Source organism: Falco peregrinus, chromosome 18 (genome assembly GCF_023634155.1).
Source record: "Falco peregrinus isolate bFalPer1 chromosome 18, bFalPer1.pri, whole genome shotgun sequence".
Classification (NCBI taxonomy): domain Eukaryota; kingdom Metazoa; phylum Chordata; class Aves; order Falconiformes; family Falconidae; genus Falco; species Falco peregrinus.
The window spans coordinates 5,083,400-5,099,157 of NC_073738.1; the positions used below are offsets into that span (position 1 = coordinate 5,083,400).

Genomic DNA, 15,758 nt, shown 5'->3' on the forward strand with positions numbered 1-15,758 from the left:
AGAGGTATAATAATAACTTACTTATTAATTGTCAGCATGAATTGGTTATAGCCTGCCAGCACCACATCCTAACATGCCACCGAGGTGCTTTTTGTCTTGTACATATGCACATGCTCTGAGCTGGGAAAAGCTGTGGGATTTCCCCACTGCGGTCCTGTCACTGAAATGAGGAATAAGAAAACTCGTTAACGCCAGCGCAGCATGAAGAAGCAGGCCTTCTTTATTGCAGCACTAGATGCAATGGGATCATTCCACCCAACGTGCATGCCGTACGTTTCACTCAAACAAAATTATATAGTCCACACTTACAATTATGCATTACATTTCTCAGAAAAATCATGCATATTCGTTCAACAGGAGGTACTATGGTAATTAAGTGTTGAACATGCTCCTTACGGGTATCTCTGGGTCTCAAATAGTTGACCCTATAGTTACAGCTGACCGATCATTGAACCTTAATTTATTTCCTTTATATGGAGAGCCGCAGCACAGCCCGTTTGTTTCATCAGTGACCAATGCAATGGTCTCCCCAGCTACCAGAGTCTCCTCAGTGATTGTAAGTTTTATACGACCGTTTCCCTCTTAGGATAAAATTACAACCAGGGGTCACTCAGCGGTCTATCGATGGCGCTTCCTCTGAAACAAACAATGCGGTTGCCAAGCTCAAACAGAGCAGGTAAGGAATATAGTCGCAAAGCTAAACCAGCCAGGATGACATGTCACAGCCCCCTGCCTCCCCCCGGCCCCCCGCAGGCGCTGCTCCCAGCCGCCGAGCCCCGTAGGCCGCGCTCCGCCACGGGCGGCAGCCCAAGGCCGGGCCTGGCCGCCACCGAAGGCCGCTGAGCGCCGGGCGGCGGCAGGGGCTGGGCCCGGGGCCCTCCCTCACCCCACCCCACTGTACGAGACGTGAAGCGACAGCCGGGAACCGCCGTTCCCCGGCCACCCCCCGCGGCCGCCCCGCCGCTTCCCTCAGGCAGCGGCCGCCGCCCCCACGTGACCCACCCCCTTCACGTGACCGCCGCCCGCCGAGTCCCCTTTCGCGTCGGACGCGGAGGCCGGTACTTCCGCTTCCGGTTCCGCTCGCGCCGTCATGGCGGCGCCCAGGGAGGCGCCGGAGCGGCGGCCCTTCGGCAGGCGCTTCCTCACCGATCCTGCCCGCCTCTTCCAGCACAACGCCTGGTGAGGGCGGCCGCCGCCTTCTCGCCCTGTCGGTGCCTGCTCCGGGTGCCCAGCGCTTTGCTGGTCGCTCCGGAGAGGCCCGGGGAGCCGGCCGGGGCGCTGCAGGCCTGTGGCGCCTCCGCGGCGGTTGTGGGGGGCCTGCTGGTGGTCTGGGGCGAGGCGCTGTGTAATGGGGCTCTCGGTGGCCGGGGTGGGTGAGCCCCGAGCTGCCCCGCTCCGCCTCGCAGGGGCCCCGCCGCAGAGCTGTTTGCGCCCTGCTCCCGGCACCCGGGCTCGGCTCTGAAGCGCCCGCCGGGGCACGGAGCAGGTGGGGGGGCTGTGGGTGCGGGGCTGGCGGCCAGGCAGCGAGGGGAGCCTATGGCGGGGGCCTGGCATCCCTGGGCCGGGCCGCTGCTGGCATGGCAGGCAGTGCCATGAGGATTTGGAGGAGCAGGAGGGCCCTGCCCGGTTCGGCAGGTACTTGGGAGTGCTATTCCCGGGGGGGTCCTGAGCCTTCCTTAGCTCCTCCCGAAACAGTTGGGATTCTTCAGGCTCCCTTGATTTGTCTGGAAAATGTGCTGCTTTGCTTTGTAGCAATTGTTTCATTGCTATAGTTAATAAAGTTGAATTAGCCACTCGCAGAAATCTATAACACTTCTCCATCCGCGGACATTAGTGACTAATGTAGGAACGGAGCGAAGATCATTTCACCCCTCTGCTGCCATGCGATGCTGTAGCAGTGGGAGATAGTGCCAGGTGTCAGCTTGGAACAGGAGGTCTTTGGCTGGAGAAAGCTGTTCTGTTAAGATATGTTAAGCACCCAAATTCTCAGATTTGCTGGAATCTGGAGGTATTTTGCATGTCCACTTTTGGTCTCTGGCTGCTATACCCTGTTAAGAATTGAGTATGCTTAATTTGTAATAAAGTAATATGCACATGTATCAGCTTGTCACTCATTTTGGGACTATAGTATACCAAAGGTATATTACAAAAGCATATCCTCAATGCTACTTTCCTGCAGAAACTGCTAGTAATCTAGTTTTTCACAGACTTGACGTTTAAGTCTTTGTTTTGTGAAGTAATATCAAAAGACTAATTTCTCCTGAGGCCAGAATAGTCCTTCTTGATCCTTGTATTCTGCTTCTCGTTCACTTCTTTTAATGAGAAAAGGTCAAGTGAATCACTTTAATGACTACACAATAGCGTATGCACATTTAAGTTATTAATACTTCTTAATGCTTTAAAGCTTCCTGCGTGTTTTTCTCATAATTGGATTTAATGTTAATATAGCACTTTACCTTCCAAATAACCCTACTGCCTTTTTTGTTTAAACTTGAGAAAGAAATTGTAGTTTTCTAAGCTAAATCAGGTGGCCTGTGTTGATGACCTGCTTGACTGAAAGCACACAAGCGTCTACCTGTTTATTGCCTGTGTAGGAACAAGTGTTTTTCACTGTGTGAGAATGGCAGTTCCTCTCCAAGGAGGCCAGTTCGTGCTGAGTGCCCTCGTGGTTTTGTACTAAGGATTTATTTCCTCCAAGCTTGGCTGAGTATCTTAGGGGACAGACTTGGTGTCTCTTGGGATCCCTTCCAGTTACGTCTTTTGTAATGCTACAAGCACAGTTCATTCAGAACTGGGAACGGTATGTGCTGATAGCTCTTGTGTGGCTGCTGAGCTAGAATTGGAGATCGTGGAAGAGCTCCACAGCTGTCACTTTGGAGGGCTGTCTAGACCTTTCTCTTTTCTTTCTGTCTTTCCCCTACTATTCTTAGCTGAGTAGTTCATCTTCTTTTTCACAACAGGGATAATGTGGAATGGTCGGAAGAGCAGGAAGCAAATGCCAGGAGTAAAGTTCAAGAGAACAGCTCACAGCTATTGCCACAAGATAAACAAGGTACTTTTGGATAATCTTCTAATGTAAAATCTTGCCTTACACTACAAGAGCGGAACAGTCTGGCAAGAGCTGCGTATGCATCGTCATTTATTCCTCCCTTCCCCTCTCTCCTGAATCATTCCTAGTTGTTGATGATAAAAAATGGAGGAGGAGGAGGAACCTTTCTGGTCCTAATTTACCTTTCAGTGACTTTTCCACCTTCTCCAGAGACTCATCTTACCTGAACAGAAATGGTCTTGGCTGGGAGGAGTCATCTTTGGTTGAGCTGCTTTGTTCATGTTGTGTATGTTTAAATACTTGTTAGTGTTCCTTATCAACAAACTTCTTTCATTGTAGCGTTATTGCCTCTGCTTGCTTTTGTTCTCTAAAACTTAACTTCTATCAGCCAATGTTTTCTTTGCATGCTGCAGAGCTATCCCTAATTCAAGCTCAGTTTTTCTCCTAAGTGCCTAATAAAGTAGTGTCCGTATCTGTCTCTACCAAATTAACAAACAGCATGATAGTGATTAAATCAGAAGCGAATTAAAAAAATATTTTATCCTGATTGAAGTGCTTATCATCAAAGAGGCAGAAGAGGGATTCTAAAATTTTTATTTCCTCAAACTTGGCTTAAAGGATATTTATACAGCCAAAATGTAAAGCTTACCTGAATCTGAATCAAGCTAAAGGTGCAGAGTTCTATAGTCAATTAATATAGTTGAAGCTGTTCCGAGTTGGTAATAATGCTCCTCCACGCCTGTTAGAGGTATCATCCAGTCCCTTAACTGATGGGGAAATGGCTTCCTGTTCTTTGGTACGGTAAGAGTCTTGTTTGATGATGATCTTGTTCTACCCTGCCGAGCGCTAGGACAGATCTACTTCTTTTGTTCAAATTAAATTGACTGTGTCATCTGTAAGGCTATGCTGAACACTACTGGAGCTATTGAGACACTTCCCATATAGCTTCCAGTTGTGTTCACAATAGCAAATTTAATTACACCAAAGAGCAACCCTCCTAATTTCTTGGATTCCCAGAAGTATCCAGCAGTTTCTATTGTGATGCCCATTGTGTTGACTTCATCTTAAAATCTGGTTAACATTAAAGGATACTGTCTGTCATGCTTTAAGAACCTATATACAACTATGAAATTGTGGAGCAATTTGCTGTTAGAGCAGTTTGTCAGGTCTTCATGATGTATTTCCCAGACTGAACAATGGAGGCCAGTCAAATGTTGATGGTTGCTATTCAGTGGGAAGCGTGTGGAGACAATGGGATGGCTGAAATGTAGGGAAGCCAGCCCAGCCAAATGTGCCTGAAGGGTCTAGTATTTTGAGAATCAGTAATGTCCAAGCAGGAGAACAAAGGCAGACTATTGGTCATCATGGCTGTATTACTCTGTGGACTTTTTGGGGCTGTCAGAATTTGTTCTGAAGAAGCAGAGAAGTTCTATGGGGTATGTTGAAGATGTGTCTCCTGGCCGGGAACAAAGAAAGAAGTAGAAGAGTTTCTCGGTTTCCTTTTGAGGCTCTATAATTAGCCCCCATGCAATTCAGGGGGTCCCTGGTTCTCTTCCTGTCTTTTGTGAACAGTTACTTTTGTTTGCCCTTCTTCTGCAGTGTGAAGGGGTGAGTATGGGCTTGGCTTTGGGGGTGTCCTTACAAAAACGAGCAGAAAAGTCAGGAGTCCTTATCAAGAAAGCCTCTGGAGGAATCTGGCTCGCACACCTATGTCCCCATGAGCTAACACCACAAAAAAGATCTTGAAGCAAGGATTATGTGAACTTTTCTGGTATAAATTGTGCAGGAAGTCAGACTGAAAAGTTAATACGGTCATTTTTTTACTTTAAATCTGTTTCTTGCATGATCTTTGTCGGCTGCCCCTTGATTTCTTGCTTTTATATTGTTACTGATCCTTTATTCCAGTCCTTTGAAAACACTAGGCTATAAGGTAAATGAGCTTTAAACAAAGCTTCCGCACACATGGATTGGAGTACATCCAAGAGAATTTCACAATATTTTAACACAGGAAGAGCGCAATGTCTTGTTCAGCGTTATACTGTGGCAAAAATACAGGGAATCCAAAATGGCTAGGCTGGAATTTCACCCCAGCACCTCAGGTAAGCATCCCATTACCGTCAGGCTGTCATGGGATTGTTTGGGACCAGCAGGAATCAGAACTTTATACTTTTATTAGGTGAAAGAGCATTTCTAGCCCCAGCAGCCCTGCATATCCCTAGTAGTACTTGGAAGAAGTGACAATTCAGGAAGGAGTGCACTGGGGCACGACTCAGTAGCAGTTCTTCCTCTGGCATTAGCAGCCACTGAGGTCTCCTATGCAAATAGCAAACTGACTTGACCCTGCTTCCTTTGAGCTGCAGTGAGATCATGGCACAAACTTACTGCTCTAGTCTAATATCAGACAATATCATTTCTTTTGGCTTGGGGTTTAAGGACAAAACTTCTTAAAAGGTAAAAATCCTGGTAGTTGAGGTAAAGAGATTATTTTTTATGTATAGCTCTTAGTGCTTCAGGGATAGATCCTGCTAAAAATACACATACGACTGCCTTCTGATTCTTAAAGCAATTTTTGTCTATATTTGGCTGAGGCTACATATGTTTCCAGGTGTTATTGGTTCGTTTTACTGTCTCCCTTCAGATATCTTCTAAACACTTGTATACTTTCCAGAAAGACTAGTAAATAAACTGCAGCTCAGATAATAATGCTAATCTCCAATTTTAAGATGCCTGCTCTTTCTCTTAACCCTACTCTTAGTAGTAGATGTTGGAGAGAGGTTATCCATTCTCACATGCAGTCGTTGTCTTTAATTGTGGGAGAATCATTTGCATTCAATAATGCACTTGTTGCTGTGCAAAGACGGCTAAGGAATTGCATGTTATTGAAATGCAGCTGGGATCTCTGGCTGTGGATGTTAATGCCTCTGGGTGATGACAGGCATAGGATGCTATAATTAGCTCTTATTTCCCAGGACAGAGAACTCATCGCACGGATGAGAATTTGGGAAGCCAGTTGGATTCGTACTTCCCATGGCAAAAATAGTTCCCCTCGAACTGTACTTGATCTGAAATCTGTGAAGATGTGTGGAAATAATTCTGTGGGTGACTCAAATTTCACTAGATCATGGCTTTGCAAGTGTTCTTCCAGCATTCTGTAATGTTCATTTTGCTACTGGAGTGTATCCACTTGGTGTGAAAATGGCAATGCTTGCTGCTAAAGTTCATTCTTACGATCTTTATCCTCCTTGGCTCTCCAGTATAATGACAGTGTTCACTTCTGTTGATTCCCCTCTTGTTTTTATTCCACAAATGTGTGATGCTCCAACATGCACAAAGTGCTGTAGACTGGATTCTAGCGATACTTGTGTAAAACGTTCTGTCTCGTAATCTTGGAGTATTGTGCAAATGCTAATTGAGCTTTCTGCCAGCGCTGTATGTTGACTAACTTTTCTGTTTCTCCATCTGAAAAAAGGGGGGTAGCGTGTTAGACTGGAGCTCTTCAGTCCAGGCAGCTGTTGTAGAATTCCTTAGAAGTTGCAAGTGCTTGAGACTTACTGTCATGAGGCTCCAAATGAATTGTTCCAGTGAACTGAAGAAGTTAATGTTAGAGATGGAAGTAAAACCTGGATTTTTTTCATTCCAGTCTCCTTCAAAGACACCTTTTCTGTTGCTAGCTTCCCTTAAATCCTACCAGGAGACAGTTGCCTCTTCTATATCTTCTCCCTTTTTCAGTCCTAAAAAAGTGACTGTGAGGAGGCAGGCTGAGTGTTTATGGGGGATGGCACAGTTGAAATAAAGGGGATTTTCAGTCGGTAACCTTACGTATTAAAGCAGATTGCTGAATAGATGTCTGCAGTGATCCCTCGCTGTCTAAACTGATTAAACTCTGAGACCTTCTGATTTGGCTGCTGGTGACGTTTTTGTTTGTATTCACAGAGGAATATGAGGTGAATGCTAAGAGGTACTGGGATGACTTTTATAAAATCCATGAAAATGGCTTCTTCAAGGACAGGCACTGGCTCTTCACTGAATTTCCTGAGCTGGCACCTAGCAGGAACCCAAATCAAAATGGGGATTCTGTGCATGAATTTAGTAACAAAGAAGAATCCGACAACGAAGGGCTGGGAAGCTGTGAAAAGGGACATTGTTCATTGGAAACCAGGGCAGAGAATCAGTTAAACCTGATAAAAAGCACACCTAAGATCTGCACAGAAGAGTTGGCTACACAGAAGTATAGTGAGCTGAATCAAAGTGATGGAGATTACCCAGGATCATCTGCATCTTACCGTATATTAGAGGTAATAGCCGTGAAACAGTGTCACACATCACACAGTCCCTTGTGTCAGCGTTAGTGTGACTGAGACATAAAACTATGCATCATTGGCAAACAGCAAGTGAATGGGATGATTGTCTTAAGTCAGTAAAATGCAAAAAAGTTTAGAACGGAATTAAATCCATTGGCTCAGACTGTGAATTGGCAGAGCACAAGGACCATAAGAAGTTTCTGAGTTTAAAAGACAAACTATTCCTGTCAGATGTTGAAACAAGCATTTGAAAGTCATCTTTTGAAGAAGCTGGTTCTCGTCTGTATAAAGCTTTCCCATGTTGTTTATGTTTTGCATTTTTGTGCTGACTCTTGTTTGCTTTGGGAGGTGTGAAACAAAACAGTGAAACCAAGTATGTAAAGATGCTATTTGGTTTGTTCCTTATGGCCCGTGCAGTAACAGGGGATCTCAGACTGGCAGAGGGTTTGTCCCAGAAAAGTCAGTTGGATTTGTAAATATTAGACTCCTCACAGCTGGGAATGACCTTTTGCTCTGCCATCTCTAGTTTGTTCACTGTAGATATCGCTAGTTTTGTTGAGTGCTTCATGTCCTGTGGAAGTTCTGCCCTTCCAGGGAAAGTCAATAATATGAACTCTCCTTTAAATTTTTTTATTTAATCTGAGGCTTTGAGACTTCGTTATACTCTGATGTTCTTGGGCCATTGTGGCCTTCCTGTCTCACCCGAGTACTCTTGGTAATATCTGTCACGGCAAGCCATCAGTGGTGTTTTCTCCTCAGTCTAATTCAATTTTACTGATTCCTTAAACATTCAGAGGAAAATTCCCCAAACTCACTTGGTGAGCCATCTTCTCTTCAAGTGGGAACAAGCAGAAAGAGTAAAAAGGCGCAATCATTGTAGACCTAGTTGTAACTTGAGGACAAGCCGTCTAGTGAAGGAAGCTCTGAAACAGCAGGATGTAATTATAGTAAAGAAAACTTCTTTCTCTGTTGCTCTGATTGTCTGTGGATGTGAATGCAACTAATCCATGGCCTTTGCCAGTGCTTCAGTGACTCATACTGGTTGTTATGCTTGCAATTCCAGCAATAACAGTTTTCAGAAGAGTAACACTATATAGCTTGTTAGTAAGATTTCTACGAGAACCGGCTTAGTGGTTTCCCACAAACGCGTATAAGTAAGTCTGCTCCTCAGAGCTGAACGTACTCAGATCTTGCAAGTGAGATTTGCAGATAGTCACTGCTATGCTCAGCTGTTACTCATGAGTTGCTCTTTGTTCCATGGCTGTAGAGAGATGATTTGAAATCAGCTGCATGGGACAGGCTGAAGAAATTATTTTCACTATGTGTACATCTGCTTTGTTTGTGCAGGTTGGCTGTGGTGCTGGAAATACAGTCTTCCCAATTTTACAAACCAACAAGTAAGTAGTCCTCAGTAGGCTTTTACCTGCATGATATACCAGCCTCTGAAAAATGCTTGGAAAAATGTTGCATGTGTTCTTAGTTGAGATAATCTCTGAGAAAGGCCAGATGCAAACGGTACCTTTGCTACCTTTGCCATCTGCAACTTCAAACAGTTGTGTTTTGAGCTTGGAAGTCTTTGGTCTTGGAAGGCAACCATCAAAATGTGATGCAAGTTTACGCATCTCATTGTGAAAGCATTTTCATACAGGCCTTAGTGCCTCTCCTGTTCCAGAGGGAAAAGTAAGCAGTCAGTTCTACCTGAGAATAACTGGGGCATAAAGGAGCAATGTGATCCACCAGATTTTGCACCAGGCATCTTTGACAGAGAGAGAGTAAAGCCCAGGATTTCTAGCTCCCAATTCTGTGCTCTGTGCATTTGAGACACTTCTTAATTCCTCTGGACCACCTTTATATAAGTGGTGATAGTTTCTTTTATTTATTTCAGTGACCCAGGCCTTTTTGTTTATTGCTGTGATTTTTCTACAACAGCTGTGGATCTTGTCCAGGTAAACACAGTGGTGACTTACCAAGGTGGGAATTACATGGCGCCAACTGCGCGTTAACACAAGTGTATCACAGCTGCCTCCGGCTGTCTGGCTGTGTTGGCAGCTTTCTTGTTTGAGCTAGCCCTGATGTTGACCCTTGTACTGGTAAATCAGGAAAATAAGCCATCAAAGTGCAGAAATGAGGGAAGTTGGGACTCTCAAAGTGTCACATTAGCAGCAGACAAGTCAGCCAGATTTTCTTTCCCCTGTGGTTGGCAGTACTTGTTGAAACCCAGTGCTCTTTTAGCTGAGTAACTGCTGAACCTTGGAAACATTCCGGCTATTTTTTAACAGGAACTGAAGCTGGTTTTGGTTTGTCTGTGCGTTACTGTCACTGCAGTTCTGGGAACATGGTCTGATTGCTTCTGCACAGGCAGCTGAGGAGGGATACTGTTGTCTGTGGAGCAGGAGGCTGGAATTTAGTCAAAGGACAAATACAGCTAACAAATTTCAGGTCAGAACAGAACTGAAAATATATAAAGTCTCAAATGTTATCAGTCACTTCAGGAGATAAGATGAGGAGCACAGCAGCAGAGGCAGCATGCCATTTCATCCTCTTAAGGTGACACAAGCACTGTTTATAGAGGCTACTGCAATCAGTAGCAGCAGCTTTAGAAAAATATACCACTTCTTTTAGAAGTTTAAATGTGATTTTTAAGATTGCAACTTTAGGCAGCCAGATTTGATTTTTGGGGTATAGGGAGTAGTCTGCTTGTAGTTGAAATTAATATTGCTTTCAGTGATGCAGAGAGGGGCCCTGACGCTCTCACTTTTGTAAGGATCTCCAGCTTAACAGTGAAAATCCCTCACTCCTTACCACTATTAGTGGAAAATCTGACCTTAAAATTGCAATAATGCCTCAATCCAGTTTTAGGGGTTCGGCAGCGCTGATTGTCTGAATGTAACAAGTCCCAAGCTCTTTGTAAATCTCCCATGCGTACTTATTTTTCACATTTCACCCCTGATCCTTGTCTGACCAAGGAACCTGTCTGACCCCAGCTGCCTTGGTCCAGTGAGGCTGGAACAGATTTCTGCAGACACCACCTTTTTATGTGAAAGTTAAAATGCTCACATGTCCAGATAATACCGAGTTCAGAGTTTGTTGCTAATGCTCTAATTTCTCTCCCCTTAAATACAGAACAATGCAGAATACGATTCTTCTCGCTGCTTTGCGTTCGTCCATGACCTGTGCAATGACCAAAGTCCTTTCCCAATGCCAAATGAGAGTCTTGACGTTGTTATTCTTATCTTTGTCCTCTCAGCAATTCTCCCAGAGAAGTAAGTTTTAATAATTCCTTCTGGCTGCAGAAGATAATGCATGTAGAACTAGAGTTCTTTAAAATATAGGTCCCCTCCTCTCAAGGAAAGTTAAAGTTTGTTCTTTCTCTGGTCCAGTTTACCATTAAGCTTCTGAAAATGAAATTTGCAGGATTTTCTGTTGTAATAAATTTTGGCACGGGGTAGGTGTGGTTTTGAAGTGCTAAGTGGTTATAAGTGGCATCTTGCTGCAGTCATAGTTGCTCACCTGTTCTGAACCCCAGCCACGCTGAGCACTCAGCACCTATTTGTGGAAAGTGTGCTGCTAGATTGTAAGGCTCAAAGGCTAGAGGAATTTCCTGTATGGGAGGTGGCAAGAAGGGAGAGGACAGGTTCAGAAAATCATTAAGAAAAGTGACAGTGTGTTACAACCTGCACTAGTCTCTCATTTTTGTTCTCTTTGGTTTTATTTCACAGCATTTTTCTTCATGTTCACTTACTACTTGTTTTACAGCAACCAGTGGCGATCCTTTTGTAATTAATGAGAGACAGCAGTTAATCCTTGCTGTGCCAGGCTAAGTTATCATTATAGAAAAAAAAGCAGAATCAGGGAGTGTCAGAAATAAGGTGGCCAAATAAAATCAGCCCACCTAAGCCTGAGAGAGCTCCAAAAACTTCTAGCTTTTGGTAGCTCTTTATATGAAGTTGAAACATATGTAAAAGTTTATAACTTTGTTTTGGAAAGTAGGAGGAGGAAATAAGTGTCATTCTGTAGAACGTTGAATACTTCTGTTTTATTCTTTCCTCAGGATGCAGTGCATCGTTAACAGACTGAGTCGCCTTCTGAAACCAGGAGGAATGATTTTGTTACGAGATTATGGCCGTTATGATCTGGCCCAGCTTCGGTTTAAGAAAGGTATTCTCTTTTCCCTGTGGGGAGTCTTGCCAGATCACTAATAGATGATGCTTCTCTGGAGTAGTGTCTGCCCTGTTCAGGAGGCAGCTCATTAATTCCCCTTAAGCATAGCGTGTGCTGGGAGAAGTGCCTCTTGTTGGATGGCAGTTGCTGATTTTTAAATGACAACTGGTAAACGTCTAAATCCCTCTTGCCCTTAGGTCAATGTCTGTCTGATAACTTCTATGTGCGAGGTGATGGCACCAGAGTCTACTTCTTCACACAAGGTAGGAGGCTAGAAAACGTCCCTGTGACTCTCCTCACCCCTTTTTGTCCCTGTGCCCTCGGGTTTTGCCACCAGCTCTTCCCAGCCTGTCTTTCTTGGAGCAGCGTGAAATTCTAAATGTCTCCAAATTTCACAGGGACCTGGGCTTGTCACTTGCTGGTGTGAATATAGTGTAGCAAATTCCTTAATGGAAAATCCCTTTAGAGGAAAACTAGTGTGTTTGCTACACTGGGAGGGGTGGGACTGGAGGAGCTCTCCTTGAGTCTCGTCACCTGCGGAGGACAGAGTGAGATGGACACCACTTGAAGGAACTTCTCTTAACTTTATTGTTCTGTGAGGAAGTAAGAAGGGTGCGGTTCAGCACCGAGCTGAGGCAGCCCCTCCAGTTCTGCTGCTGCTTGGTGTTCAGCAGGGTTCGCATTCTCCCCGCTGATCACCAGCTGCACCTTCAGTCGCTTCCACCACGGGCCCCTCTGCATGGTCAGTTTTAGAGCAGTGGCACAACTGCAACGAACTATTCCCTTCCCCACTGCACGTCTTGTTTGTCACAACAAAATTAATGTTTAATGCGTGTTTGGCAAATGCTCCATGATGGCAAGCATCTGATAAAAGAGCGCAAGCTGGGACCTGTTAGCCCTTTTCTACAGAAACTGCATGAATCACGTGCTCCCCGGCTGCAGCTGAACAAGCTCCCTGCTGCTCAGCAGGACTCGGTCTGGCTTTGCCCACGGCCAGTGTGCTGGGGCACCGCGATACTCACTGCTCGGTCAGGAATACCTGCCAGTGTTGCAGCCTCCGGGGCTCTTGGTGCTTTGATTGGGCCCCAGCAGGGTGTGGTTTTTGAAGGATTTTTTTCCCCCAAACTTAACCTTGATGAGTCTTTTTTTCCCTCCAGCCTATACAGCACAGATCTTATTGCCACCATTTAAACGCGTAAGGCTGAGCCCATTCTTTGCTCTTGCAGACTCTGAAATTCCTCTGCAGAAAGGGGGGAGGGGGAAGGAACGGATCTGTCCCTACTCGCCAGAAGATGCTCCTTTAATCAGTCACTAGAGGCAATGCCCGTGTCTGAAACTACTGGTGCTTTCTCTTTGTCAAGTCTTTGTAATTCTAGTTGCCCTCCAAGTAATTCTTTCCTTCCTTGGTAGAAGTTAAACTCAAGGGAAACTAGAACGGTGATCTTAACACCCCGTAGTACAGTAGTTAAGTCCTGTCTGATCTTTAAGTTTCCCTGCCAGAGTGAGACTGTGAGTTTCCTCTGGCCCATCTTGCAACACAGTTTACTCCTCAGCGTGAGCAGGTACCGTCTAAATGAAAGCTACGGCATCCTCATCTCCTTCTCTCTGCTTCCAGGTGAATTAGACGATCTCTTCACGGCAGCTGGGCTGGAGAAAATCCAGAATCTGGTTGATCGGCGATTGCAAGTGAACCGTGGGAAACAAATGACGATGTATCGAGTATGGATCCAGTGCAAATACCGCAAGCCTGCCACCCCTCAGCTCTGAGGAAATGGCATGCTTTTAGGTTGGAGCCTCTCCATGGCCATGAGTGTCTCCTCCTGGTGAGATGTGGTTTTATGGAGTTCAGCGCACGCAGGATGTCAGTGCCTTTTACAGTGCCTAGCATCACTTCAAAGGAGTTTTGCTAAGGATGAATGCTCTAAGAGGAGACTAAGCAGTATTTTAGATGTCTTGCTACTGGTCTGAGTTTTTTAGATTATTTGTGATTTTAACAACTTAAGAAATGGTTAAGCTGTCGTACAGCAGCTGAGCAAGTTGAGTAGCGAGTCACTTTTACTCTGGACTTCCACATGAAACTGAAGGAGAGCTTTGACCTTACCTCTGTGTTGTGTACTCTTGTTTGGGAACAAAAATCATACATCTTCTCTGCAACTGGTCACTAGGTCTAACATGAGTCCTTTAGCCAGCTTATCTCATGCAGCTCTTTTCTAGTCGTTCAGGTTTGTGCAAATCCACAAGTTCAAATACATCGATCAAGGGCAGGAGCTGAGAGCACGCTAGTTTCTCTCTGCCAGCATCCCTATGGATGCCTCATGGTGAGCAGATGTTCGGTGGAGAAAGCGGATCATGCTGCCTTGCCCTCACTGTCCACAAGGAAGTTCATCTAGGGAGCTAGCACACTATAGCTCGGGTGCTATACATTCATATTAGGCAGAGTTCAGGTTTTCAAAGATTTGGGGCTGATGCCAGTTTTGGGGCACCTCCAGAGTGCGGAGTACCATAAGCAGCTCCTGGGACCAGGGTTTACACAGAATTACCTGCTTTTTCTGCTTGAACAGTGAGAAACTGTGCTTGCTGGCTGCAGCCCGCGGGTCACGAACTGTGCTGCCCTGTCACGGTGGCGTGCTAAACTCAAGTAGACAAGACACCTGTCTTCGGTAAGAAATCTGAAGCATGTCTACCACTCTTGTTTAATTTCTTAGAGGAAGCCAACCTTGTGGCTTTCTGAAGGTATTTCCCCACCTTTGACAGCAAATACCTTTTATCTCAGCTTGTTTTCTTTTGTTATTTTTAGGGTGTGGTACAACAGGTATTAGAATAAATTTTGTGGTAATGCTTTTCAGTGCTGGTTTGATTAATATAAATTGGGCTTCCACAGAAACTCACATGTTTCTGCATGCCTGAGCTGAAGGATTTGGGCCACCGTTAGGTAACTACAGGGTTTTTTTCCTCTTCTGTTGTGAGTCTCGCTAGTGCCTGCTCTCTTCTCTCAAGAAGGGAAAGCCTTGGATGATACCTCCTACCTTGTTTTAGTTCATGATGCAACAAGGTCTACTGTGTGTGCACCACTGGCTGAAGAGCAGTTCATGCTACACAAAACATGTCTGTTTTGTTAGCTACACGCTCTTATTTGTAGCTTACAGTTGCCTAAGAATAACTGTCAGCTGTAGGGCCACTTAGGTTATGAAATAACTGCTGCCTTGGAACAGGAGAAAGGGTAAGATGAGGAAATGGCATTGCTGTCTTTGGAGAGGCTGCAGGAGTCCTGGACAGCCACACCAAGAGCACCCTGACTTGTGAAGCACTGGCAGGGGCTGTAGCAGTACTTTCTGCTGGGCATGTGGCAGCACGAGCCGTTCGTAACTTGCACGTCACTGTGTCACCCTGCAGGTACTAGTGTGTCTGCTAGCCAAAGGCTTCTGGCTCAGGACATTTCTGCCCTTCCTGTGGAAAGGTGACCCAGCAAATCCATTCGCAGCACAAAGGCGCAAGCTGCAGTGCTGGGGCAGGAATGGAAATGCACCATTGCTTTATATATATATATCTAATTCTTCTAAGTAATGTTGAAAGGGAATCAAATAACTGGGAAGAGAATTCTGGTCCAGTTTGTTGTGCTGTATTTTCAAAAGGGCTGAGACTTTCCAGTGTCTGCGAATGAAATAGGGATGAAATAGAGATGAGGCTTCTCTCTTTCTAAGCACATGTGGCTTCTGCCAGGCACAAGCCTGACCCAGCCCAGAAGCTGTGCAGTCGCTGCTGTGTTTTTGTGCTAAACCTACAAAGTCTGGTTCCCTGTCAAGGTTGGTACCTCGGGCAAGGTCTAGGCAAAACACAGCTCAAGGCCTCTGGGAGCTGAGCAAGCTCGTGTCTCCTCGTCTTACCCAGGCAAAGAGCCGGGCATAGCAAAAGGAGTCCTGTGAGCGTTCGATGTGACGTGGCTCATGTAACCAGCTCTGTAGCTTTCAGTGAAAGACCTCCCATGTGTTCCTGGTGCCGCAGGCAGCTCCCTGGGGTCCTTTCCCTCTTGCTCCCCAGAGGGAGACCTCCTCCTGGGATAGCTTTATCTCCGTGGAACAAAAATTATTGACTGGGGTAAACAAGCAGCATAATTAGTGTGAATTAAAGTAATTTGAAAAATGCCTTATTAATCATCCAAAGGCTTGTATGCAGCGCAGGAAAATATGTTTTTAATTATAAACATGATTTATTTAAAGTTGATGGACTCCCTTTTAAACTTAAGCTCC

At 45.3% G+C, this 15,758-nt stretch overlaps 1 protein-coding gene across 1 annotated transcript; it reads left to right on the forward strand.

Moving 5' to 3' along the window:
• Nucleotides 1-1,051: 1,051 nt before the first annotated feature.
• On the forward strand, nucleotides 1,052-14,356 carry METTL2A (methyltransferase 2A, methylcytidine). Its single transcript, XM_055789922.1, has 9 exons — nucleotides 1,052-1,179; nucleotides 2,961-3,052; nucleotides 6,983-7,344; nucleotides 8,698-8,747; nucleotides 9,236-9,296; nucleotides 10,474-10,613; nucleotides 11,402-11,508; nucleotides 11,709-11,774; nucleotides 13,127-14,356. The coding sequence occupies exons 1-9, from the start codon at nucleotides 1,091-1,093 to the stop codon at nucleotides 13,276-13,278; spliced, it is 1,119 nt and encodes a 372-aa protein (XP_055645897.1). The 5' UTR covers nucleotides 1,052-1,090; the 3' UTR covers nucleotides 13,279-14,356.
• The last annotated feature ends 1,402 nt before the right edge of the window (nucleotides 14,357-15,758 follow it).